This window comes from Trichomycterus rosablanca, chromosome 21 (assembly GCF_030014385.1).
Source record: "Trichomycterus rosablanca isolate fTriRos1 chromosome 21, fTriRos1.hap1, whole genome shotgun sequence".
Classification (NCBI taxonomy): domain Eukaryota; kingdom Metazoa; phylum Chordata; class Actinopteri; order Siluriformes; family Trichomycteridae; genus Trichomycterus; species Trichomycterus rosablanca.
In genome coordinates, this window is record NC_086008.1 from 5,904,712 (window position 1) to 5,932,572 (window position 27,861).

General features: G+C 37.8%; 2 protein-coding genes across 5 annotated transcripts in view; one reads left to right on the plus strand and one right to left on the minus strand.

Moving 5' to 3' along the window:
* Positions 1-13,131, minus strand: part of niban2b (niban apoptosis regulator 2b) — a 34,395-nt gene extending 21,264 nt beyond the window's left edge. Inside the window, exon 1 of the mRNA XM_063017639.1 lies at positions 12,941-13,131. Within this exon, the coding sequence (XP_062873709.1) occupies positions 12,941-12,995 (55 nt within the window). The 5' untranslated portion in view covers positions 12,996-13,131. The remainder of the gene's footprint in view (positions 1-12,940) is intronic.
* A 1,733-nt stretch (positions 13,132-14,864) lies between these two features.
* On the plus strand, positions 14,865-24,578 carry stxbp1b (syntaxin binding protein 1b). Of its 4 annotated transcripts, none has more exons than XM_063017688.1 (19): positions 14,865-14,901; positions 17,409-17,458; positions 17,622-17,703; positions 17,816-17,892; positions 18,126-18,204; positions 18,947-19,050; positions 19,843-19,991; positions 20,287-20,371; positions 20,561-20,691; positions 21,021-21,128; positions 21,445-21,505; positions 21,598-21,663; positions 21,766-21,846; positions 22,249-22,387; positions 22,560-22,669; positions 22,793-22,894; positions 23,423-23,508; positions 23,632-23,786; positions 24,398-24,578. In XM_063017688.1, exons 1-19 carry the CDS (start codon positions 14,865-14,867, stop codon positions 24,502-24,504), a joined length of 1,809 nt encoding a protein of 602 aa, XP_062873758.1. In that variant the 3' UTR covers positions 24,505-24,578. The 4 variants fall into 4 exon arrangements, with proteins under 4 accessions (XP_062873758.1, XP_062873759.1, XP_062873760.1 ...); XM_063017689.1 differs by having other exon boundaries at positions 18,956-19,050; XM_063017690.1 differs by having other exon boundaries at positions 18,135-18,204.
* Positions 24,579-27,861: the final 3,283 nt, after the last annotated feature.

Sequence of the window (27,861 nt, forward strand, 5' to 3'; positions counted from 1 at the left end):
CTGAATCATCTGATACTACAGTGCAGTGCATTTTAAACTTTCTTTACAATAAATGGGGGAAATTATCATTGTTTTTCTTGAAGCTAAATAATGTGGATTTATGTGAAGTTCCCTTAGAAGTGTCTGTGTTTTCACTTTTTTCTGAACACGATCTGAGCAATTAAGGTAATGCCTAGTTCACACTACAAAATTTTTGCCTGATTTTTGCTCGCCGACTGGTCGCCGCTAGATGTGGCAGCTCGGGAGCAACTCGGCGTTTGCTTGGCGATCGAAACTCGGCTCTCAATCGCTGCGTGTGAACTCCTCAACAACTCGATCCGAGTGGCTCGCCGACTGAGGAGAGATATCTAGCATGTCAAATATCTGGATCAGTCAGTTGCAACTGGCAATGAGTGTGGTGAGGGGGATAATATATTTTCTATCAGAATACATTGGCACACACAAGCTTTACAATATTTGTGAACTTATCGTCCACGGCAAACCGTAATACCAACACTGCATTACAAAAAAAATATTTATTAACCTCCAACTCGCTACAGAACAAAACAATCCCTGCTGGTCGAGTTGCCAAATCTACTCGGATTCATTTATTTTTTCTTCTTGATTTTACGCTCCACATCATCGCACAAACTTTGATCGCTTGCTACTTGTTGACGTGCATTTTTGGATGTGGTATCGTTAAACCTTTCGTCACTTCTCACCTTTGTTTACGTGACAAAACGTAGTTCGGGAGACCAGAGAAGCTCGTCTGCGATTCCTGTTGGTGATAGATCGTGTAGTGTGAAACCCCCTATCGCCGATCAGTCGTATAGTGAGAGACCCCCTATCGCCGATCAGTCGTGTAGTGAGAGACCCCCTATTGCCGATCAGTCGTGTAGTGAGAGACCCCCTATTGCCGATCAGTTGTGTAGTGTGAAAGCCACACCGACTTGAAAGACTCCCGATTACAAGAGATCCAGTTGTGTAGTGTGAACTTGGCATTAATGGCCTTGTTTAAGGGCCCAACAATGGCCTCCTGGCAGCAGGTGAGTTTAAACCTGCAAACTTTTGATTACCAGTTCAGTACCTTAACCAATAAGCTACCACTTCTCTGTAAGCCTGGTGTAGCCACAATAAGTAACCATGATGTCACTGGTTCATGTTTCTACCAAAATGATGGTGGTGGTAAACTGGGACATTCCAATACTGAAAAACCAAACTCCGATGGATTTCCCATTGGAGGGGTGTGATAAAAATTTGCTTGACAAAATGTGTCCCAAAAACATTCTTATACTGATTCTTTAATCATGTACTTGTTAAATGTTAACTTCTTATCAAACCACATTTCCTGGGTATCAGTGATTGATTAACTAAATCACATTTAATATGTGTTCTAGTACGAACGTTATTATAAGGAGCTCAGTGATCAAACATCGTGTTTTATTACACAATCAGTGAAAGCAAACATCTGTAAGAGTTATAAACTAAACTTTGTAAACTCTGTATGGTGGTGTCTGTAGAAACAGGGTCATCATTAACACGTTGATAACAATCCAAATGTGGATCTGTTCTACAACCGGCTCTGTTCAAGTTAAATGACCTTAAGAGAATTCATGATGAGGTGTGTAAAACTGAATGAAAATACACAGAAAGTCTCAGGAAAAAGCCATTTCTATGACAATTTTGAGCTGAAATGAAAAACGTTTAGTTCTCTTGATAAACGTCCATTTGCACTATTATTCAACCCCCAGCTTCAGTGCATCCTTTCGCCTTAATAACTTTCAATAGGAGATTTTGGTGAGTTCTAACAAGCTTCTGACAAGTTGCTGCTGAGTGTTTATTAGAATGTTAACATCATGTTTTACACTTTGGTTCCAGTCATGACAGGACAGGTAGTTACTGGTTACACAAGATTCAACAGTTCAAGTTCAATGGCAAATTAAAGTGAACTCAATTACATGTCTTTGGACTGTGGGAGAAAATGAGCTCCTGGAGAAAATCCACACAGACACAGGGAGAACATGCAAACTCCACACAGAAATGACCCAGACTGCTCAACCTGGGATTTAAACCCAGAACGCTGTGAGGCCACCCAAGTTGCCACTAACATAATGTATACCCTCAACTGCTTGCACTGTATTCAGGCACAACTCTAATTTACTTTGGATAAAAAGTGTCAGATAAATGCTTTAAAATGTAAAAATAAATAAATAGACATTTTAAAAAATAAAAACCTTGACCCCAAACCAAAGTGGTTAAAACCGGTGGCCACGGCGCACCATTGTCTTACATCAAAATGCCAACTAATTTCCTCTGCAGAGTACTTCAGCTGTTAAATGACCAAAATAAAAATCCCCACTGTACACACATGATGTAAGCTGACATGGCTCTAAATAATCCACAGGGTTATTAAATGTCATGAACCTGTATTGTGGATAATCTTGCATTTTTTGTTTTCTACTCTGCACTAATCAGGGTAACAATCCATTACAGGCCGACACGCATGCAGGCATGCACAGATATACATGTATGTATGTATATTTACATTGATATACAGTATATAATGTACTGTGTAGCTGTATAAACAGGTTTTCTTTTTTTAACAAAATGAAAGGGCCTAGGAATACATGCATTGTGTAGGCAAGTCATATATAATGCCAACAGTGCCTTAGTGTAAAAATATAAACTGTGTACTGTTATAAACACCAGAAAGGTCCTGCACGGCACATAAAAGAAGAGAGTAGAGTTCATGAGAAGAGCCTCGTGAGTGGGAGAGACCTGTGTAAGTAAGTGTGTGTGTGTGTGTGTGTGTGTGTGTGTGTGTGTGTGTGTGTGTGTCTTACAGTGACTAAGTTTCATGTGATACTAGAGATTTTCTTCTTTATGAGTAATGATATTGGAAAAACAATGACAGTGAAATTATGCACATTTGAAACAAGTGCAACTTGAATAATGAAATCACTAGAAATAAAGTGAAATTTATGTTATTAAAATTATTAATTACTTAGTAAAATTACTTACTATATGTGATAGCAGCATCTTACTGTTGGAAAACAGTATAGAATTCATCTAAAAATACCATTAATTAGCGCTCTTTACCCTACCGCAGTTTAATAATAAGCAACCAGATGTGATGCTTCCACACGCTTGTGTAAAAGTCAAAATCTTTAAACCAATTACTGGCCGTCTTTAGTTAGTTACCTGTTAACCAACAAGCTTAAAGAGACTCATCAAAAAATGAGATACATCATACATTTCATGTCAGTTTTACCCCCATTAGTGTGCATGTGGGTAAAAGCACAAATAGCCATGTGATACCCACGTGTGTGTTTTTCAGGTGTCGAATTTAGGCTGAGGGGGATTTCAGAACATGTCACTGAAAAGTTATTCAACGCTGTTCAACCGTTCAACAATTAATCAACCAGTAGACGTCAAAAATTTAATTTAATTCAGTATTTAAACAATGACTTGACAGTTACTGTGAATCACCATTAATCATTACAATCGCTATAGAGATTTTTACTACAAATCGTCACTGACTGATGTGAGCTGTGGGACTTGCATATAACCTTTATGATCAGATTACTGTTCAAATCTTTTCTTTCTTTATTTTTTGGCTGTGTCTTAAATGGATGGCTGAAGCCCTGCAATGGATTGGCGCCCCACCCAGGACTCATGTCTTGAGCCCAGTGTTGAGCCCATCATGACCCTGACCAAGATAAAGCGGTATATGAAAATAAAATGACTGTTTTTTTTTGCAGTTGTCCAGGTACGTTGTGGATGTTAAAACACTCAGTGTGCAACTAGCATGACTGTAACTGTCATTTCTACATAAGTGCTTAGTCAGAAAGATTTTCTATCACAATTTATTCAAATGCTATGAAAATAAAAGAAGACAAACATCCCAGCTGGGACGGTGATGATCTCTGCACCACTGCTGGCTCACCCACTGTGTCCTGGGGGTGAGCAACATTTTAGAACAACAAGAACATTTTACTATCGCCCTAAAAACAGACTATAGAAGTGCTCGGCTTTTGTCAAGCATAACAAATTGCAAAGAAACTGCAGAGCCATGCTGTAAAAACATGAACATTTAAAACTGTTTTATTGTACTTTAATGGTACTTTTTAAGTCAGTTCTAGGTGTTCTAAAGTTCTGTCTCATATATGCTTGTCTTTTTTTCTTTTGGTTTCTTCTGTTGGGGTCATCAGAGCAAGGCTAATATAAATTATTTAAAAACAACCGTGTAGTTGCAGTTATTGCTGCTAAAAGTGGTGTAGCCTGGTATTAAGTTAAGGAGGTAATGATGTGTTTGCAAGGGTAATATGGGTGTTGAATGTCTGCCTTACTTAAATGAATGTTTTTCAATCTGTGTTGTGCTTTTGCTTCTTTTTTAATATATTCTTTAATTTATTTTGTTTCTGATCATTTAGCACAACCAATGCAATCAGAAAATGGGGCGATTACTTTTTACAGCATTGTTTTTTTTATACAGTAGTTAACATTGTATTAAGCACTTTTCAGCCACAGTCACGCCTGGTTTTCACTGCAAATATTCAAAAGCATTTATTTTTATGGGATTTTTGCCAGTAAGCAATTTTGATTTGAAACCTTCCAGCATGAACAAAATTTGCAAACAGAACTTTATAGTTTATAGTTAAAATATGATTTTAACAATCAGTTATTTTTAACACTGACCGTTATAATTATTAAGAGATTACAATTTAATAAAAATGCAGTGACATGATGCAGTGACAGTCAGTTAGGCGCCTTGATTGGATAGATTAGAATGTGTTTATGTATTTTTCAGCTCTGTTTTTATTATTTACAGGAGCTAGTAAACCAAACTACAAATTGTGACACGACAGGTTAGCAACTCCAAACTCCAAATGAATAAACTTTGTGTACAAGACCTCAATCTGCCCCCTCACCTCCCCTGCCATTGTATTCTCAAAGCCAGATAGTCAAAGCAGCATGATTTACTACATTACAATTTAGTTACAAATAAATACTCAATCATCAACTGAACAATAATTAGGGACCATTTTTCAGCTAAAACCCCAGGCAGTTCAAAGAACATGATGGCATCAACTTCTCTCTTCAGAGCAAAAAATAAAAGCTGCATTCAGCAATTCTGAGTATCTCTGCTCTGGTTAATTCATTTTCAAGTTTGCTCTACACACAGGAAATCCCAAACCAAGTTTCATATTCAGACCCAAGTATCTTTAGACTTACCAGTAACCAACATTATCTGGAAATAATTTTTCCGAAACCATGACTGGACAGGTCATCATGGGTATTTCTGGAAAAAACTGAGCAGACCTCATACAAATCAGTTAAAGTTTCGCTGACCAACCAGTGCAGAAGCAGCAAATTCTTCAAGCACAGCACACAGTAAGTGAATCTAATCAATCTAAACTGACCATTGAATTATGACTCACTTCAAAGCACAGCAAAAATACCAAAGCTTCAATCTTTAAAACTTCAGTGGAAAGAATGCTGCACTCATTAAAGCCCCTCAGACAATGTTCCAACCATAAATTTCTGCCTGTGGATCATTTTAAGAGTTTAACAAAAAGGAGCCTTGACAGAAAAGCATTCGTTACAAAAAAACTGAACACTAAAATGTAGCATTATAAAATGTATGAAGCTAAATGCACACAAATAGAATATTAAAACCATGTGCTTTTGTGGAGACACCAGGTCTTACTGCAAATTTTTAAAAGCATTTATTTTTATGGGATTTATGCCAGTAAGCAATTTTGCTTTGGAAGCTTCCAGCAGGAACAACATTTGCAAACAGAACTTCTTTATAGTTAAAATATTACTTATAATATTAATGTATGAAGCTAAATGCACACAAATAGAATATTAAAACCATGTGCTTTTGTGAACATTTTATGCCAAAACCATGGGCATTAATATGACGCACACACAGTCAATTCCTAATCATGAATCCGCTGCCGCTTGAACAACCGCAGATCTGATTAAGAGCCAGATAACCACACGCCCCCTCCAACACGTGCCCAATCTGTGGCCGCTTATCACCCGACAGTGTTGGGTACCCTAACAGAGCTGTATTGCGGTATAGAATGGTACAGAATGCCATGCTATGTAGACCGTCACTTGCGCAGGTGCCCGGACCAGTCCCAGGAGATGGCATATCGCAGCGGGAAGAGACCCTGTCCAACATTTCAAACTGTGTTTGTGTGGATACTCATCATGGTTGGTGGCTTTGCTGAGATTTGAACTTGTAAGTTCTAACACTCTGCACTGGTGTGCTAGCACGTTACACCGCTGTGCCACCCAAGTGCCAAAGATGATCCCCTTTGCTACTAATACAGGAGAGGATTTTCACAAGAGCACACGTGAGCGATGACACTGCTGGCCAATAAAAGCTACTCTGGAAGTGCTGGTTAATAAATGCTACTCACAGTTGGCATTGCTTTCACTGACTTGTGCATGTTAGAAATGGGTGTGGCTGGAAGAGTACCACTGGTCACAGACTGTACCTGATTATCTCAGTATTTAATGATCTGCTGTGCTTCTGCTTGTTAGCGTGAATCTGATTGTGTCTGGACACTTGCTCATTAATTTGCTGAGCTCTTCATGAGCTCTAATTGTGCTGAGAGTCCCGTCAGTGCTGAGTCTGCGCTAACAATGAGTGAATGTTTGACCTCATCAAAATTTCTTCTCCACATGAGTATGCCTGTTAATGATGCCACTACAAAAGGTTCTGCTGTGGCATTAAACACAGCTATTACAGGGCCTAAAAGAAACCGTATTTATTTAGTTATTTAGAGGGTTTCACAGGGAGGAGGTGCTTTTTTAATCGCAGTAAAGTTGCGTCTGGCGGTGGTCAGATTTTGTAAGTGATAATAATGTAAGTAATGACTCTGCTTTAGAGTGGTTGAGTATTTCCTTTATGGTCGGAGTTGTCATTAATCGTTGTATCTTGTGGCTGTAGGCAGTGCACTCAGTTAGCACATATTTAATAGCATTACGATAAAAATCCATAATGCACCATAGATCAACTGGGAAAACCCTTTCATTAATATACACTGTATGGACAAAAGTATTGGGACACTCCTTCTAATTCTTGAATTAATGTGTTTCAGCCACAAAAAATGGTAACGTAATATTCATTACAATAAAAAAATATTTGCTTCCACAGAATCCAGGAACAGTTTAGGGAAGGCCCTTTTCTGTTCCAGCAAGACTGTGCCCCTGGGCACAAAGCAACGTCTACAAAGACGTTTAAAGAAACTCCTGCACAGTGACCTGTCTCAGCCCAACCGAACAGCTCTGGAATGAACTGGAACATCAGTTGAGACATTCTTGACCAACGTCAGTGCCCAGTCATACAAGTGCACAAATTCCCAAAGACATACTCCAGAGACTAAAGATCACACAGATATCACGCTATTTCAATACTTTTTGGTGCACACTATTTCAGGGCAGTGGTAGCTCAGTGGTTAAAGTACAGGACTAGTAACTGGAAGGTCACTGGTTCACAAACCACATCTGCCAGGTTGCCACTGCTGGAACCTTGAGCAAGGCTTTGAACTCTCAATTGCTTGCAGTGGATACAGTCTCAATTGTAAGTTGCTTTGGATAAAAGCGTCTGCTAAATGCTGATAATGTAAATATATTAAAAATTGTGTAAAAAATACATTATTTTAATAATTGTTTTTGTTGTCCAACAAGCTCATGGTCAGGTGTCCGAATACTTTTGGCCTAATAAGCCTGCAACTGAATCTGTGAATTGCTTCCCTCTCCCAAAGGTTAAACAGGGAAGAATGTTTGTCCTTTAGCAGGACACCGACTTTAAGCACAATGCCAAAGCAACACTGAAGTGTTTTAAAATTGACTGTCGTTGACTGGTGCGATCACAGCACTTCTCAACCCCAAAACCTCAAACCACCCCACAATTACTAAACAGAAACTCGGGCAGCTTTTGCTTATTCTGCTTTTACAAAATGAATTTGTCTAATTAGGTGCCAGGATGGTACAGCGGTCCAGCCCACCACCGCTGAGATCTGGGTTGGTGGCTGAAGCTCTGCGTATGTGCACAGTGTTTCTTTCCCTGGGGAAACAGGACCCTCTGCAACCCTGACTGGGATTAAGCATTTTATGACAAATTGTCACATTATAAATAATTAAACAATACTCTCTGAAAAGCTGCTAATAGTGGCATAACCAAGTCCCATACAAATGGGATGAATACATGGGGGACAATGTGATTTTAGATGAGATGGTCGAGGCCCCGTGATGGATTGGCATCCTGTCTGGGGTGTGTTAAGATGATTAGATGATTAGAATAAAGTGGTAGTAAAGTGTTAAAACATCAAAATGAGACGAACTAGAGACTATTTACATTCATTCATTCATTCATTCAAGTGCTTCATTCTTGTCAGGGTTGCAGTGGGTCCCGAGTTGTGAGACTACAGTAGCACTAACATGTTCATGTTTTTTTTTGTTTTTCTTAAAATCAGCAGTCTTCTGAATCACCACTGGGCAAATATGAATATTATTTATTAGGCTTTTAACGTCATGTTTTACACACTTTGGTTACATTCATGACAGGACTTGCATGTCTTTGGACTGTGGAAGGAAACCGGAGCTCCCGGGGAGAACATACAAACGTCACACAGAAAGGACCCGGACCGCTCCACCTGGGGATCGAACCCAGGACCTTCTTGCTGTGAGGTGACAGTGCTACCCACTGAGCCACCGTGGGTCCAGACACAAAATCAGCTTAACCCAGGCCAGGCTAGTGATGTGTCCAGCAATTTCTGTAGCACAACTTTTACCTGCAAACTATAAGCTTCTGAGTGGAACTTGGAGGCAGCATAAACTTTGCAGACACTTGTATTTTATAAACATAAAGGCTTTTACGCTGGAAAGACTTAAGCTGTAGTGACACTGTAGAGCTCATTATTCAACCATGCAGCTTAACTAAAACAAACAGGTCTCCTGTTTTTGTCTAAACATTTGTTTAGAAGAATTATGGGCAGTACACGGCAGTTCCTGTAAAGCCAAGCAATTACAATTGATGTGATTCTCTATGCATAAGAAGCAAATACAAGTGTGACTAAGGGAGTGCATGCTAGTCTTTGATTAGTGCAGAGCAATGAGGATTTGGAAACAACCATACTGGGAGAAAACAAAAGGAAAAAAAAATGCAAAATATACACTGATAAGCCATAACATTAAAACCTTATTTTTGGTTGGTGGACTATTCTCAGTCCAGCAGTGACAGTGAGGTGTTTAAAAACTCCAGCAGCGCTGCTGTGTCTGATCCACTCATACCAGCACAACACACACTAACACACCACCACCATGTCAGTGTCACTGCAGTGCTGAGAATGATCCAACACCCAAATAATACCTGCTCTGTGGTGGTCCTGGGAGAGTCCAGAACAGCATGAAAGGGGACTAAAAAAGTATGCAGAGAAACAGATGGACTACAGTCAGTAATTGTAGAACTACAAAGTGCTTCTATATGGTAAGTGGAGCTGATAAAATGGACAGTGAGTGTAGAAACAAGGAGGTGGTTTTAATGTTATGGCTGATCGGTGTATAAACAGAATCTGAATTATTCTTTGAACATCTCCAGGCAGTAACAGACCTCTAAAAGAGTCATGCAGCTTCAAATCCACATCGCGTCTGAAACGTGATCCAGGTTCTTACAGATCTGTTGAGTAATGTCACGCTGAAAGATTTTCTTAGTCTCCAGTCACCAAACCGTTTTGTTTAAAGAAACTTGACTTCAGTCCAAGACTAAACGTCATACTTATTCAGACCTCTCATCATCCTTTGTTAGCTTAACTAGTCTGGTCATCTTCCATAAAAGGATAAGATTAGAAGCCAAGTGACCCCCACACATCCTGTGTAGTTCCTCAGGAGCTCTCTGCATGTTTCATACAAAGCTCTCATTAGTACAAGCTTAGGAAACCTAATTTAGAGCCTGTTACACTGTTATTTACCTCCATGTGCTGCCTTAACAGGTCAAAGGTCAAACTTGGGAAGGAGTTTTGACAGGTAATGAAGCAGAAGAATGTTTGCCCCATGGCTAAAAACTAGAAAAGTTAGAAAATGGGGGTACTTGCTTCTCCAAGAATGCATACTGACTATAGGCAGGGCTTCTTATGTGGCTTAAAGGAATGTTTCTGCCCACATCCCCCACCTTCCCCCAAAAAAAGCTTTTAATAAAAAGCACTCCATGTTGTGCCTTCAAAATGCCAGTCAGAACTTAAAACCATTGTGCTTCGATAAAGTGGCACCAATTTACATAGATATGAAACCTTTAAATAATTAGACTTGCTCTTCTAAATTCTTTTACAAGAATAACAAGATTCTTTAGAATTTCTTTTACATTTAGTCTTAAATAAAACTATTTAGTAAAAAGGACATTATTTGTACACATCCAGAGTATTTGTTTAGAATAAGAATTAGTTTTTAGTACTGAGTATTGCACTGAAGCTTTGAGGCCAACAAACCTAAGAAGTAATAAAAATCTACCTTACCTAAGCTGTGTGTTAAATACTTTTGTTATTTATTTATTAGGATTTTAACATCATGTTTTACACTCTTTGGTTACATTCATGACAGAAACGGTAGTTACTCAATACACAAGATTCATCAGTTTAATTTTGTATCTTCAATTCACCTCACTTGCCTGTCTTCTGACTGTGGGAGGAAACCAAAGCTCTCGAAGGAAACCCACACAGACACAGGGAGAACATGCAAACCACACAGAAAGGACCCGGACCGCTCCACCTGGGAATCAAACCCAGGACCATCTTGCTGTGAGGCGGCAATGCTACCCACCGAGCCACCGTGCCGCCCAAAAAGGAATAGCCAGACAGTGATTGATTCTTGTGATCAATTGCTTCATTTATTCTTTCGGCTGCTCCCGTATTCAAGGGCTGCCACAGCAAACCATTCTGAACCACATACCTGATTTGGCACAGTTTTTTTTTTTTTTTTACACTGGATGCCCTTTCTGATGCAACATTCCTTTTTATCCAGGCTTGGGACCACCACTAACAAGTGCACCTCCAAATGGCTAGGCTGTTCGGCCACCACTACCCTTGTCTAGGTAAACGCCCAACTGGACAATAGCACCACAGATTTAAACCAGATCTCAGTGTTCGTTAGCCAGCGTATTCTTACCGCTGGACTGTCTCTACAGCAATGCTAATTAAGATTAATTAATGTAGTTAAATAGACAGAAGACAAACAAAAACACAAAAAGTGTGATGCAACTGTACTCACACTCACACTGAGATTTGTAGGTTGAAAAAGCTGGAGAACTCCAGATAATTTCGAAGGATGAAACATGTTAAAACGACCTCCCTAACAGACACAATTCTCACTTTCAGTAAAAAATTCGAAGATTCCTGAGATGCCTTCTTAAATGCAGCTGTAAAAAGCAACTTATTATTTGAGGAGTATCTCTCACCCCGTCCCTCCCTAAAAGTGTGACTGAAAACCCTCTACAGAAGGTGACTGCAATGAACTCAACCAGTGATCAGCCATAAGATCTACGCTCAGCTCCACCAGGCTCCAGTAAATAATGGGAGGACTGAATCGGCTAGGTGTCAATCTAAATAAAGAAGTATTTGTTGATCCAATTTTTGTTCTGACACTCAAAAGGCTTTTCTGCACACTTACACACGCTATGTTGCCAACAGTTTGTGGACAGGCCCCCTAGGTTTTCGCTTCAGCCACACCTACACAGTAGCAACTTAATAAAATAATTTAGACGTCAGTTAAGAGCTTTCATTAATTTTTACATCAAATATCCAAACCAGGTAAAAATGTGATGTGTGACTTTAGCTGTGGCATGCTTTACAGTGAGTTTAAACAGAATAATGCAAAAAAAAATAACCACTAAGCAGCAATTACACAAGCTTGAATGTCTTGTTCACCTCAGAACTTCCTAAACTTAATGCAGACAGGCTGGACAGCAGAAGATCATAGCAAATGTGAGTATTATTGCTGACCTTGCACCTTCCAAATGTCTATGGTAGAAAGCCAGGTTACAAAGCACACACTGATATCATAAACATGGCAATGAGTTTATGGTACTTTAACAGCCTCCCCAGTCACTAGATCTGAATCCAACAAAGCAAATTTGGAATGTAGTGGAATAGAAAGGGGCGGCTGACAAATCTGCAGCAGTTATGTAATGCAACTGTGTCAACATGGACCCTAATCTAAATGAAATGTTTCACCTTGTAAAATACATAGTTGTCATATTCAAATATAGGTAAATATGAGGTTTTTAACTACACATTAAAATCATAACAACATACAATATAATTACAGTTCACAGCACACAACAGAATACTTATAACAGGGCTCATTTGCAGCAGTAATGCAAAAGCAAATAAACTGATCATGCACAAAGGATGTTTTGTTCAGCCTTAGAAACCAAACAACTATTTGAGGAACCTGTATGGATCAGACTCATGTGCCACCCACTGAGTAATTCCCCTCTCAGTTGCCTACTCGTCAGGTTTAATGTAATGATTAAAAATAGCTGATTTTAATGTAATTCTGGAGAAGTTGAAACCTAACACCCTGACATTAGTGTTTTAAATACTACTTTAAGTGCTTGAACAGGAAACTGCCACGTTGCTGGTTGAAGAGTCCAGCAAAACCAAGCGTCCCAATAAAATCCATAATTCCTTTTTATTAAGCATACAGATAGATGAAGAGCTGTTTCTGTAGTGCACTATGTAGTGCACTATTGATACTGAAATAGGTCGATTTGGAATCCAGCCACCAATCAAAGGTGGTCCAGTAAAGAAACACTTACAATAGCATATTGGGTCGGTATACAGATATTATGTGTTAATTTAGTGCTTCTTTGTCAACTTAAACTAACAAACAGATAAAGATAAATGACATGTCAGTAACCTGGAAGTTTACAAAGCCAGAAAAAGCTCACCATTAACGATTTCCCGTTTGCCCTCATCCAGGTGGCTTGAGATCACATCCCCCATATCGCACAAGTTTCAGTTTATCCAACAGTCCAGTCGCTTAAGTTCCCGTAAGTTTTAAAAACAAACTGCTACCTTTTCTTAAAGTGAAATATCCGTGTAAAGTGGTGTAAAACACCTCCCGTGGGTTTAAAGCGACACAAAGAGCAGCAGTGCAGTGAAATGAAGTGAGTTGGGTTCATGCAGCGGTTTGATACGGGACACACCCTCAGCTCTGATTGATAGACTTTAATCAACGCCCTGCCCTTCTCAGCACCAATAATCTCCACCAAACTGTTACAGTCACAGTACCTGAGCTCACCCTTTCATCAGGGTGTGGCTGATTTCACCCAAAAGATAACAGTAAACTTTTATATACAGTATAAAATGTTCAGTGAAGCTTTTAAAGCTCTGGAAAATAACTGGCCATTTCCTAAGTAGCCTAAAATGTAGCCAAGACCGTCCCTGACATGAATAAACGTATTTATTTCCCCGTATTTGTACGTAAATACAGCCTAAGGGGGTTCCAGAATATCAGACTTGGTCCAAATACCTAAATAATTACATTTATTTTATAACAGAAATGTTCTAATATGTTTTTTTACAGTTTGCCAAGTTCTTACAATGCTTAACTGTACTCGGATAACTTCAAACTCAACGAGTCCCGGATGTTAAAGTCATAATGTGAATCTGGCGCCTCCTAGTGTCTAAAATGTGTAATTAAAGTTTCTATTTTAAAATATACAATTTAAGACTTTTTGAAAATTATTTTTACAGCATATTATCTTAAGTGGTCAGCAGAAAGTTTTTGTACAAAACAGTCAAAATAGGTATTACAAGGAATTCCAGCCGATCTCAACCAGCCACTATTTCAGACACACTGTGCTGTGTGTGGATTGAAACACAGCCCTCAAATTTGTCGAGCGGAGTCCTCTCTGTACCCTTTACAGCCTGATAAAGAGAGTTTTGAATATTGATATTAGAAAATCCAAACAAAAACAGAATACTGCAATAGTTTTTTCCCCCCGGTTTGTTTATTTCGTTTGTCTTTGAGCGCCTTCGTGCATCTTCGTACAATTTCGTGAACTTCGTACGTCTTCGTACATCTTCGTTCGCTTTCGTGCATCCTCGTACTGCTTCGTGCGTCCTCGTACGCTTTCGTGCATTTTTGTGCGCTTATGTTAACATTTTTGTTCAATCACTGGAATTACACAGTTTCCTCATAGTTTGAAAGCATTTTAAGCTCCGGCATTACACAACAGGTTCGTATAATATAAATTAACTCAACAAAGCTAAACATCGGACTTTGGAACTATATCGGAGCAATGGAAGTAGATCAACTATATAGATACATTAAATCCTGTTTGCTTTAAGATCATGTGAAAGCCTACATCATTTATCTACAAAAGACATGGTACCATGTCAAATAGAGCTAATTTGATTGCACTTATTAAAATACGTGGAACAGTGGTCTTTTGTCAAGGTCAGACGTAACCCAAGAACCAACAAAAACTTGCCTGCCACGGTCCACAGTCAATCAGCTACTAACTGATATAAAATTAGAGGCTGGCATATAAGATAGAAGGCTATATACATTTCCTTTCGGCATAAGGTGACCGTTTGGGTTTTCTAACCAGCCTCGGAGAGAGTCCTCTGTTCCATGTACCATATGGGCTCAGAGAAGTCTTAAGATAGAGTAACTAGTTTTGCACACCATATATTACTCTATATACAGTATTACAGTATATTAAACTGAAAGCTATTCCGCTTCAAAAAGGGGATTAGAGATGTGGAGGGGAGAGGAGACAGAAAAGTAGAGAGGAAATTAGAGCTAGAGAGAGAGAGAGAGAGAGAGAGAATTGTCGGACAGTGGATTGGACTGTGTGGTGCAGGATGCCTCCGCTCGGGTTGAAGGCGATTGTTGGAGAAAGTAAGAGTTTATTATTTATGTTTTTACTCACTTAAATTACAGTGAAATAAATTGTATACAAATGTAATTGTTAAACTGTATTACGCTTCAGAGAGACTCGTGATTTTGTGTCATCAGTACGTTGTGCGCATTTCCTTTCAAAATGCGCAAATATTCTGACCATTTGCGCCTTTTTTAACGTGTTTGGGCAGCACAAGTTTTCCTTTCACTAAACTTCTATTTGTTCATATTTGAATGGTTTATTTTTAGTGTATGTGTGTTGATCAGGTGAATGCTTGCTGTCCAGGTTTAGAAACACACACGACTTAATCCGTGTTTTTTTTTTCCAGATTATCACCCAACGAGTTTATTCGTTACATTGGGTTCTAAGTCATATTTTATTATGAATCTACGATTTATTAAGTGCACCGGGTTTTTCGTTTTGGAACTTTATGCGTGCGTTTAATTATGTTTTAATTTATGTTTTAAATCTGCATAGATTCAATCTGGCAACCCTGTATGTGACCAAATCGGTTTAGAAGGGATTGAGGTCAGTTGGTGGGCACAGAACGGGTGCACAGGTTAACACTTGATGTGCTAAAAGAAATAAAAGCATGACAGAAATACGTTCTTCACTTACCGGCCACTTTATTAGGAACAGTTCACCTGCTGATTTCTGGAGTTATTTAGAAATATGCCAGCAGCCTGATTAAGAACTTTAAATGAACAGACATCATAATGGAGGAACATACCAGAAACTGCTGATCTCCTGAGATTTTCACAAACACCAGTAGAGTTTAAATTAAAAACTTGTTAATAAAATAAATAAGTGGAGAATGGCTGGACTGGTTTAAGCTGACTGAACTGATGAATCTAAGTCTTTTACTGTAATGTGTTGCCACACATAAACACTGGGTGCAAAGCAGGAGCACAGCCAGACAGGGTGACAGTTCATCACAGGGCTAAACACATTCACACATTTATTATCTTACACCCTGGGTAAATTTAGAACAGCCAATTCACCTTCTGCATGTTTTTGGAAGGTGGGAGAAAAATCGAAAACCAATGGGTAACAAACACAGACACAAGAAAAACATGCAGAAATCATTAAAGTGATGGGAGTAAACCGATATACTTTCGTGAACCCAACATGGATGTTGGGAGAACATACAAAACTCATCAGAGACTAAATAAGAGGAATTTAGTAACTCAAGAACCATGCTGCTGTGGCACACACTGTACCAGCTGCCATGCCGCTCTCATTTTATAGAGTTGCGTATTAAAAAGTAAATAAATAAATAAGTACTGGGCAGAATTGTGGTATAGCAGGTAGTGTTGGTGCAGCAAAGCTCCAGGGATCTAAGTTTGATTTACGCCTTTGGTTACTGTCTGTGTGGAGTCTTATTTTTAGGTACTCTGGTTTTCTCCCACCTTGTAAAATTATCAGTATGTGAAATGACTGCTCTAAATTACACTTAGAAGTGCCTAAATGAGTGTGGTGCTCTTTGATGGACTGTTGCCCTCTCTCATGGGCGTGTTTCTGTGTCCAGTGTTTGGAATAGGTCTCAACCTAAACCTTATCTTAACTAATTACTGAGAATAAGTAAATGGCTAATAATCAGAATGCATGCCTTTATTAACTGGAAGAAGTGGTTTGCATCAAATTTACTAAATATTTCAGAATGGGTGGCGAGAGAGAGTGAGAGAGAGAGACGGTACAGAAATAGCACAGTCTGTCAGCTCTATAAAAGGATTGGGAAGAGATTAGGGCGGTGATTGTTGCTTTTCTTTTAGTGAACTAGATCTTTTTTTTACTCAGTGATTAAATAATGTCGTCATTAGTGCTTAGCTTGGTGGCATAAGCACAATAGAGATTAGAAAAATTGTCAGTATGCATTTGTAATTTTGTTCAAAGATAATAATAATAAATGCTTACTGTAAGAATCCACCAGCGGACGTTTTAAAGAAAGGTGGCGAGGGTTTAGAAAGTGCAGAATTAGATTTATTTAAATGGACAAAAGAAAAATAGGTGAAAATGGACAAACAAAAGAAACTTTAACAAAAAAGATAAGTGTCAGTACAATTTAGTAATAGTTAAAGGTCTGCTATGCATCACCACTGGCATATCAGTCATGTGATTTCATACACTGTGACAATGTGAATATCTCGTGCACACACACGCACACTCACACAAATATTTTTAGACCATGGCTGTCATAATGTTCTTCACACCTTTTATAAATACCTGCCATAAAAGTTTTATAATAATGAGTTTCCACTTTTTTCAGTACAACAGGTTCAATATGACAGTTTTAATTGTCCAGTAAGTAAGAGCCTGTGGAATAAGCAAAACAGTGACCTTAAAGTTTTGATACAGAATCACTATGCCAAGAGAAACATCAGTGGTGAACTAAAAAGAATGCACATTCCTAAAACTGCAATGCCCAAAACATTTGGAATAAACAAAATTAAAAACCTTTTGGACAAAAGGTCTCATTGTGTCTCATAACTGTGTTTTTCTCTTCCAGAGATTATGAATGAAGTTATCAAGAAGGTGAAAACTAAAGGGGAATGGAAGGTAACTCCTTTATATAATATGTACTGTATATTTATGTCATATACTGTTTGACATTTTTAATACACCCTAAGCCTAATCCTGTGTGGTGAACAGTGCAGATGTGTTGTACAGTGTGACTAGCACTTGTAATATTCAATTGTGTGTGAATTATTTGTTGTTTTAGGTTCTTGTAGTAGATAAACTGAGCATGAGAATGATCTCATCCTGCTGCAAAATGACTAATATTATGTCAGAAGGAATTACAAGTGAGTCTTTCTTACCTTTCCCTAACACACACACACAGAGTCAAAAAATGGCTACACTTTCATGGACATTTATATGGTTTATACATTTTGCTTTTTATGTTCTCTGCTGCAGTTGTTGAGGACATTACTAAACGGCGTGAGCCACTACCCACCATGGAAGCCATTTATCTCATTACTCCTTCTGATGAGGTAATCAGTAAAGCCAATTATTTAGTTTCATTGAGATTAAAAATGGCACTTATCATTAAATCAGGTATCTACAAATCAGTATGAAGACTGTCAATCCAAATAAATACACTTAATTTACTAAACTATGCAAAAAGTTGTTATAATACGGCATACTATTACTACATACTGTAAGTCTCAGTTTCATTGGCATTACAACTGTTTTATGTCTGCTGCTTTTTGTGGATTACTTTCAGTCTGTGGAGGGACTTATTAATGATTTCAGAGATCCTCGGTCCCCAATATACAGAGGAGCTCATGTCTTTTTCACAGATGGTGAGTCTTGGATTATAGTTTTTTTTTTTTTTTTTACATATTTAATTCTGGTGCATGTTTGGCAGGAGGAAATGTATTTATGGTGTGGGCTTGGGAGAAGCTACTGTTACTGTAGTTTTGTGTCTGCACTGGGATTAGTCTAGTTTCAAAGGTCTGATGAGAAGATGTGCGTTATTTTGCCTAATAGATATTGGGGCAGTACCAAACTTTACATTTTACCATACTTTATTTGCCTCCTGAAGATGAAGTTTAAAATAAAGGATGGCAGCAGAATCAGACTGCACAGCAGAATCAGACTGTATCCCAAACTGCACTTTACTGTACTTCATAATACATCAAAGTAGTGCACTACTAATCGCAAAATTAAACAGTGTGTAACACATAGGGTGTGGTTTGAGACTTAGCCAGGAAATCACTCTCATTTACTGTGTAAACAGTCACCTAACATTACAGTGGATAAAATGGCCAGCTAACATTGCAGTTGTTTCCTGCAAGCATTAAAAATATCTTCTGTTAAATCACATGCAGTTATAAATGAGAAAGAACACAAGAAGTAAACCAGTCCATTAAAACACAAGAGAACGGGTGCTCTGTTGGCAAACCCTTTCTTAAATTCTGTACAACTGTGATGTTGACAGCTTTCAACAGACATCTAATGTCATAAGAGACTCATCTAAGTCTGCAGGACTAGGACAGGTTACACTGCTAAGCATCAATAACAACATGTCCTCTTGTTTTTCAGCCATTCCAGACTCTTTGTTTAACCTGCTGACCAAATCCCGTGCAGCAAAAGTGACAAAGACACTGACTGAGATCAACATCGCCTTTCTGCCCTATGAGTCACAGGTTAGATTTGCACACGGGTACACCGACACTTCGAAAAATTGTGAAAAAGAAAGAACGTTATGCAAGAGGAAGTTTGGCGCTTCAGTAATGCGGTTGACTATTAAACAGAGGATCTATACTAAAATCTTCTAGCAGATTTTAGCTGGCCTACAATCCTCTGTTCCTGTCCTGTACAATTTATTCTTTGGATAGCAGACATAAAGCTTCCTGACTCATGGTTAATCCCATTGGCTAATGTGATGTATAAACAACAATAGAAAACTTGCATAACCGGTGGACAGAAGCTCAGATGTGTTTTGCCAGGTGAAGGATTGTGGATGCGTGAGTAAGGCCAGATTGGACAGAGGAAGGAAGTGTGTTAGGAGAGAGAAAATGACGTGGGTGGATTACATGTCATAGTGAGCAGGAGGAGGAGGAGTTGAGTCCAAACTGTCTTAAAGCTTAATGGGGTGGGGGTGGGGGTATTTACTGACCCTTTATCCATCAGTAGCTGCATCAGAGGATTAGACTCATATACTGTGTATGCACTCACCGGACACTTTATTAGAAACATTTTAGACATATTAGAATCAATATGTTACATTTGTTGATTATAAGCAACACCTACTGTACAAATAAATGATAAATGATGATCATCTGTTGTTTTCTACACTCTGTCCCTCAAATGTGTTTTGTAAATTAAATAATACATAATACAGACAAAGTGGATTATTTATAGAAAACAATACCAACCACCTGATACTGACTTTAACTGCATTTTACAAAATGTTCCAACCTTCTATCTATGTGTAGGTGTATTCTGTGGACAGACCCAATGCCTTTCAGGACTTCTACAGCCCGTTTAAAGCAGATGTGAAGAACCAGATGCTGGAGCGCTTGGCTGAACAGATTGCCACTCTCTGTGTCACACTGAAAGAGTACCCAGCTGTCAGATATAGAGGGTTAGACAGCACATAACCATGGGAATATGTCATTTAAAGTGTTGAGAACTAAAGTATTCATAAAGTAAAACAAAGCATCATATCATATTCTTCAAACAAACTACATAAGGGATCACTACACTTACAAAAATCTACCCTATATACCCACCCTGTAGGTCAAGAAAGCCTAAGTTGATTCCAAAGCTGTTCAGTGGACGTATTACAAAATAAAAGCAGTTCTTGATGATAAACTCCAGTCTATATTTTTTTCATTAACAAGTCTTATTTGTGTTACTAATGCATGTGTCTTTTTCAGAGAGTACAAAGACAATGCAGTTCTGGCTCAGATGCTACAGGACAAACTTGATGGCTTTAAAGCTGACGACCCCACAATGGGTGAGGTGAGTCAGAGAGACCTGATTCACTATCCCAGCACTGTGGCTTCACATTATCAAAATGACTCAGCTGGAACTAATGAAGTGCTTTTAGCCTAGATTCATTCCATATATACTGGGGGATTTTATTTTCTCATTTCTCTATTAATCTTTCATTTCTCTGTCAATTACTCCCTTCATCTTGTTCTTGCTTAGGGACCAGATAAAGCTCGCTCTCAGCTGCTGATTCTGGACCGAGGGTTTGATCCTGTCACACCAGTTCTTCATGAGCTTACCTTCCAGGCCATGGCTTATGACCTACTGCCCATTGAGAACGATGTCTACAGGTAAAATATAATACACAAGTGAAATATACAGATTAAGTCAAATGTTTACATACATTATTAAGTACTTCATTTTTACATAAAACTTTTTATACATTTAAGTTATAAACCACAGTTACATATTAACAGTAACCTTTGTGACTGGCAGTTAAATTAGCGCCCTTTTGTTTAACAGTTTGTGTTAAGTTGCAAAAATAATTGAAATTTAAATATTAGTCCTTTTGCAAGTGTATATAAGCTTTTGTCTTACATACATGCTCAAGATATAGGCCAGGTCATGTAAAAATTCTTGATGAGTTACTCACTACAGGAGTGTTTTTTGCTTTTATCAGATACGAGACCAGTGGAATGGGAGATACCAGTATAAAGGAGGTGCTGCTGGATGAGGATGATGACCTGTGGGTTACACTCAGGCACAAACACATTGCTGAAGTCTCCACGTAAGTCTCCTAATCAAGTAATTTACAATTCCCAATTACAACTGAATGAAATGAAACCCTTGTTGTCCAAACCACTTCCTATTTTCTTTTATATTCCATAAAACATTTTCAAAAATTGTTTAAGGATCATTCAGCACTTTGATTACAATCAGCTCTTCAGGATAACTGGACATAAAAGGCTTTAAGACCTTGTGCTACTTAGGTGTAAGGGACAATAGCACACATTGCTTTCTAACCCCAGCTATGTTGTTTCTTTGAGGATAAATAAATGGTCCACCTTATAGACTCTCATTTTTATGTTCTTTTTGTTTCCCAGGGCTGTAACCAAATCTCTGAAGGACTTCTCTTCCAGTAAAAAGATGAACACTGGGGAAAAGGTACATCACCTCACGAATGTTGCTGCAACTCTATAAACTTTTTGTGACTAGTGGTTAAATTAGCGCCATTTAACTGTTTGTGTGTCTTGTAGACCACTATTAAAGAGCTGTCTCAGATGCTGAAGAAGATGCCTCAGTACCAAAAAGAACTAAGCAAGGTAAACTTGTAAGACAACTTATATACCTATACCAAAACAATGACTGTTTATTCTGTTATTTATCAGAGATTAAAGCTGATATGTTCTGTTTCTGCTCTACAGTACTCTACTCATCTGCACTTAGCAGAGGACTGTATGAAGCATTACCAGGGTACAGTGGACAAGCTCTGCCGCGTCGAACAGGTGGATTTACTCACTGTGTTTACATGGACATTTTGGCATCTGGCGAAAACACACAGTTCCCGTTCATTTTAATAAGATCTGTCATGTGTTAATGTAAATTAAGGAAATAAAGGAAAAATTGGTAACACTTTATTTTAACCCTATTGCTTTCCTGGTGACCGACTTCAGCCAATATGCAAATTAAACCGCCTTGTCTTTTTTGAATACATACTTCTTTCTTGAAATCCAATAGCTGCCATGACATACATGTTTTTTACAAGTATATGTAAACTTCTAACTGTACATAATACTGTGCTTTGTAATATGCTTTTCTTTTCATCTGTTCATATAAAAACATACATACTGAATTTAATAGTGAGCCTGAGACAAGTGTCAACTCTTTGCTATTTTGAATTCCTTTAGGACTTGGCCATGGGTACGGACGCAGAGGGAGAGAAGATCAAAGATCCCATGCGAGTGATTGTGCCAATCCTCCTGGATTCCAACATCACCATATTTGACAAGATCCGCATCATCCTCCTGTACATTTTTCTCAAGAATGGTGAGATAATATGGTGCTGTAGGTCTCCTTTACTATGTGGTCCAGTATGAAAAAAGACATATTATTTTTTAGAGTAATTGTAAATTCCTACAGATTTTTATGGCAGGCTTCACTTGATACATGAATATGTGCCACTTTTTATTGTGACTCTGTGCATTAATGTGTGTGTCAGGTGTAACAGAGGAGAACCTGTGTAAGCTCCTGCAGCATGCACAGATTCCACCAGAGGACAGTGATATTATCTCCAACATCGCACACATGGGAATTCCCATCATCTCAGAGGTAAAAGGCTTTTTCAGATTAAATTGTCACCAGTATACACGCACAAGCTACAAGTCTTGAAAGATTCCTACTTATTGCTACACCTATGCCCTACTGAAACTTTTTATTTTCTTTATTTTTCAGCAAGCCACAACACGGAAGAAGAAAGCTGATCGTAAGGAAAGAATCAGCGAGCAGACCTACCAGCTTTCCAGATGGACTCCTTTAATCAAGGACATCATGGAGGTAAGAGACTTCATTCAGCAGGTTGTTTTTACTTTAACAAAATGCATAACAGATACTTCAGATAATTTTGTAAGAATAAACAGTTGGTGCTTACTTTAAAAATATGATCTAAATTATTTCTTCTTCATGACTAAACCAGCAGAATCTGTGCCATGAATAGCACTTTATGTATTTTCATGGCTAAAGAGGGCAATTCTGTTGAGAATGAGGAGAATTGTTCATTCATTATATTAATTTTAATACATACAGCACTACTATTGTTGACAAGTGTTGATTATTGGCTACAAGACTTAACAGTTTGAGACAGTTTGAGATGTATTGATACCAAGATAAAAAATAAGAAAAAATCAAAAACACTCTGCTAAACAGACTCACAGTGCACGTAGGCCTACAGTGTATAAACGTGTGTGTGTGTGTGTGTGTGTGTGTGTGTGTTGTGTTTCTGTAAAAAGACACATTAATGGTACCCAGCGGTTTTGGTTTAATGAGTGATGGTATACAGTGAAACATTGTACTATCCTATTACAGGATGCTATTGAGGACAAGCTGGACCCAAAGCAGTATCCATACATCTCTACACGCACAGTCTCATCCAAAACCACAGCAGCTACCAGGTGATCTCAGCACCCACACACCCACAAACTTTCATTTACTTAACATTTTCATTTACTTAATGTTGAGCAACACACATCTGTTCTTCTATTCTATCTTAATCTATCCCTGTCTTCTCCCTGCAGTGCCCGCTACGGAAACTGGCACAAGAATAAGAGTCCGAGTGAAATGCGAACAGGTCCTCGGGTCATCATCTTCATTATCGGCGGCATGACTTACAGCGAAATGCGCTGTGCTTATGAGGTCACACAGGCCAACGGCAAATGGGAAGCTCTAATCGGTGAGCTGCAGATAAATGCATATGAAACACATGTGCTTACTCTCAAATGCCTAATCCTTTTCTTTAACCCATTATAACATGAAATACAATGAGAGCCATTGTCTCCATATAAACAAAATTGGTGAATCTACTCAGAAGTCATCAGTTTGCTAAAGTTCTCCAAGGAAACACATGCAGTATATCCATAAGTTTGAATAGATGCATGAAAAACATGAAAAGAATTGAGATCTCTCATCTCAGCTAAGGTCAGTCTTAGAAAGAGGGAAATGGTATTCATAGAGAGGTAGCAGGAAGGAAACTACTGCTATCAATAGAATAATTAGTCCCAAAAAATATAAAGGAACATCTGATTGGACCTCAAATATTTTAAATAATGAAACAATTATCCAGCTTTACATGAAACCCCTTGTGAAGTCCATTAAAGTGTTATAGTCTCCACGCATTATATCTTTTGATACAACTTTGCATGTATACATTTAAAGCAACCCACATGTGAGGCAAATATAATCCAAGTATATATTTAGGTGATTAAGGGTTAGTCCACTTTGCTCAGGGCCACAATGTTCCAGTCAGTACTGTAGAGTCTAAACAGCACTTCTGTACCTCCACAGGTTCCACACACACCATCACCCCCCAAAAGTACCTAAAAGACCTGCAGCACCCAGACTTCCTGGACCCAAATGCAGCCCCGGAGGACCAGGTCACTGCTGAGGACTGAGAAAGGGTTAAATCTTTATCTAGCATGAGCCAGTACAGCAGAGGACTCTCAGCAGTCTTCCAAATGTACAACTTTGAACAGTTTAATCCCATAATCTTACTGCCTGTTTAAAACACAAATACTGTCCTTTTTATTGTTGTTCTGATTAGATTATGTTAGATTAATATAGAAAACAATGCTTTCTCAGGAAACAGGTAACTAAGCACTGACTACTCAGAGACATAATCAGCTTCAGAATTGTAAGCACCTTTGGTAAAGACGGGTAAAAAGGAAAAAATCTCTGTGGCTAATTAGTTTGTCCAATTCAAATAAATATGAAATTACCATCTATCTGATGTAAAATGATTCCATAAAATATTTAAAAAATATATTTTAGAGCACTACAATTATATGCAACTTGTAGTGTTTTAATTTATTTCAATTTGTCCAATAATTTCAGTTTGATTTATTTATTTCAGTTTAATTTAATTTATTATATACACTTTTAAAATATCCCTTCTTAAAATCATCTTAACTAAGAGTGCTAATATTTTGTAGTTCACTTACATAACAACTCCATAATGAAACTATACACTGCAAATCAAGGTGGATAACATTTCAAGTAACCTATAAGCTTACACACTTCTTTGTTAAACTTAGTAATTCACTGGGTATGAATTAAGTACAAAGATGAATTTAATGTATTTACAAAATGTGGCTAAAACGTCAGCAATCCAGTAAATTGTGTTTTGCAGCTGTTTACTGATGCAGAAGTAAAACACAGCTTCAGTTATTAAGAAACGTGTAACTGTGTGCAACAAACAGTAACAGTGGACCAGAACAAGTTTCATCATCGACTGTGGAAGAGGAAGCAAAAGGCATTACACTTATTTTAATGTCATGCATGTTTGGATATACTTTACAAAGACACTTTTATTTTAGATGTTACATTCTCTGTTTTGTGATCATGTTAAAGTTTGTGCTGCATTATACCAAAACCTTCTGTATCTAAGCTTACATGATTCACACATTCCTTATTTATTTTCTGTCTGTTGTGTTTGTCTTATTTTCTTTAGTGTTGCTCATACTTTGTTGTGTGCTTTCTGTATGGTACTGCTGAAGTAAATGATTCTAGCAATAATTTATTTTCTGTTACTGGATAATTGAAAGACCAGCATGCCTTTATCAAACACTTTCTGGGTTTTCTTTAAAATACATACTAAAATAAATAATATAATGATGAGAAAATTCTATACTGTTATTTATACCATGGGCACGCCAAAAAGACCTTTCTGTAAATTTGACTTTACATGAAATATTTAGTTAAATATCCAAGATAGCTGAGTGTTGTTTCTATAACCCACACGGTGAACTAAACGCACTGTGATCCACTTGATGTCGTCACGTGACGACCCTGATGCAGTGCAGTGAAGGTTCGATTATTCAGCAACTGTAAAAGTCGCAGCTGTTGCTTGTTTGGGCTTTTCATTTTATTACTACCTTGGACTAGTTTTCTACAAATCTTTGCTTTGCCTGAACGGTTTCAGTGTTGTGTGTGTTGTCCTGTCCTGCATTTGCTTCGTCCTTCATTTCTTTCTTATTATTGTGTATTAGAAAAGTTCTTACTTACTGACGCAAGGTGGCGCCAACACACGTTTTATCAAACAGTACAGCACAGACAATGCAGTTATAGGAACATACCTTTCACTATAAAATTCATGACAAGTATTTCATACACTTGCTTCACGAATAGTATAAAGTTCTGGCGAATGAAACTCATCTAAACAAATCTTACATAAAATCGGATGTATTTAGCAGCAGGCTGTTGTTACTGCAGCAGATGCCTGATTCTGTGCTACCACCTTCTGAGGATTCTGTGGTATCTGAAATGCTAATGCATCAATATGGTAGATGTTCCCTATAAAAGAGCAGATACAAGAAGGATGAATATAATTAACTTATGTTTAGTACAAATGTATGTAAGGAAACAGACACAAGTTGGTTACCAATTCAATCTTTAATTCATGTTTTCAAAGTGCCATGTTTTATGAACATCTTAAACAGGTATTGAATGAGATTCTAACTGCACACTTAGTGTTCTGTTGCCAGATCTGTCATTAAAGCCTATTACTATTAGAATATCAGCTACATCCCACAGCACTAAACACTGATTCGACTACTGTCTTTCTTTAATGTTTGGGCTGTATATTGCAGAGAAGCATGAGATCCCCTGTAAAGATAGTTCTAGGTAGTTCTAACCTAACAAATAAGGTTTTAATTACATCCATAAATAAGGACAGTATTGATATTGTTATTATCATGACATCAAAACTGATATCATACCTATAGTTATATGAAGTACATAATTAGATTTAATTTTTATATATATACATTTTTTTATATATTCACATATCCAACAATGCTCTGCAAATATATCTTCAACAAGACATGCCTATGTTACTAAAATGTGTTATATAATAAATAATATATTTGATCCTTTCAAAAATACTAATATAAACCACAATATTTCTATCATTCTATAATCTGATCACAGGTCATTCTAAAAATAGATCCATCATTGCTTTAAGCATCACAGCTCTGATATGGCGAGCCCTTAAGGCCTATCGATGATTGTTACAAATAAGAGACAAAAGCAAAACTAAGAAATGCCAAGAGAAGGAGGACGAGGAAACAAAGTATTGCAAACTTTAAGAAATCTTAAGACCTCTACCTCAATGATTGTATTCCACAGATCATCGTAAATGATTAACAGTCAACATACTTGTCTTATTTCTCTGAATATTTAAATATGTCGGTCAAAAATGTGATTCTCTTACACTTAATCACCCACTGCACTCTGGCGACAGGTTAAGGCTGTCAAACCCGCATGAAGGTCACTATATAAAAGTCCAGATTTTTTATTAGCCTGGATCTTATCATTATTATTTTGCCATTTAGAGAGTTGCATTCAAATGGCAAGAAACTGACCATCATTACTAAAATAAAAGACAAGAGGGTAAGATGAGGGCAAACCACCAGCCACAGATAGCACTTATACACAAAGTGGATTTTAAGCACTATCCATTAGCTCCTTCCATCTTTCTCTGGCCAGCATCAGAACGTCCTTGAGCCAAGGCAGCAAGTCGAAAGCTTTCATTCTACTATTCTAGTTTAATAATCAATGTCAAATTCATTTAAAACTTTTCTAATGATTTTACATAAGGTAAAGCAAAATGTCATTTTTCAAACATCTGAAAAAGCTGGTCCAGTGGATGGAAGCAGTGTGGTCAGGTAGGATATATTTGATCACTGGGATCCGAGTTTGAGTTATTACAGTCTGTTGTTTACATGTTAAGTAAGGTGCAAGGTTTTCATGTT

Coding starts and splice junctions, on each gene's coding strand:
- stxbp1b (XM_063017688.1), top strand. CDS start 14,865: ATGCCTCCGCTCGGGTTGAAGGCGATTGTTGGAGAAA. Junction 17,459..17,621: donor AAACTAAAGGGGAATGGAAG/GTAACTCCTTTA, acceptor TTGTTGTTTTAG/GTTCTTGTAGTAGATAAACT. Junction 19,051..19,842: donor TTCTGCCCTATGAGTCACAG/GTTAGATTTGCA, acceptor ATCTATGTGTAG/GTGTATTCTGTGGACAGACC.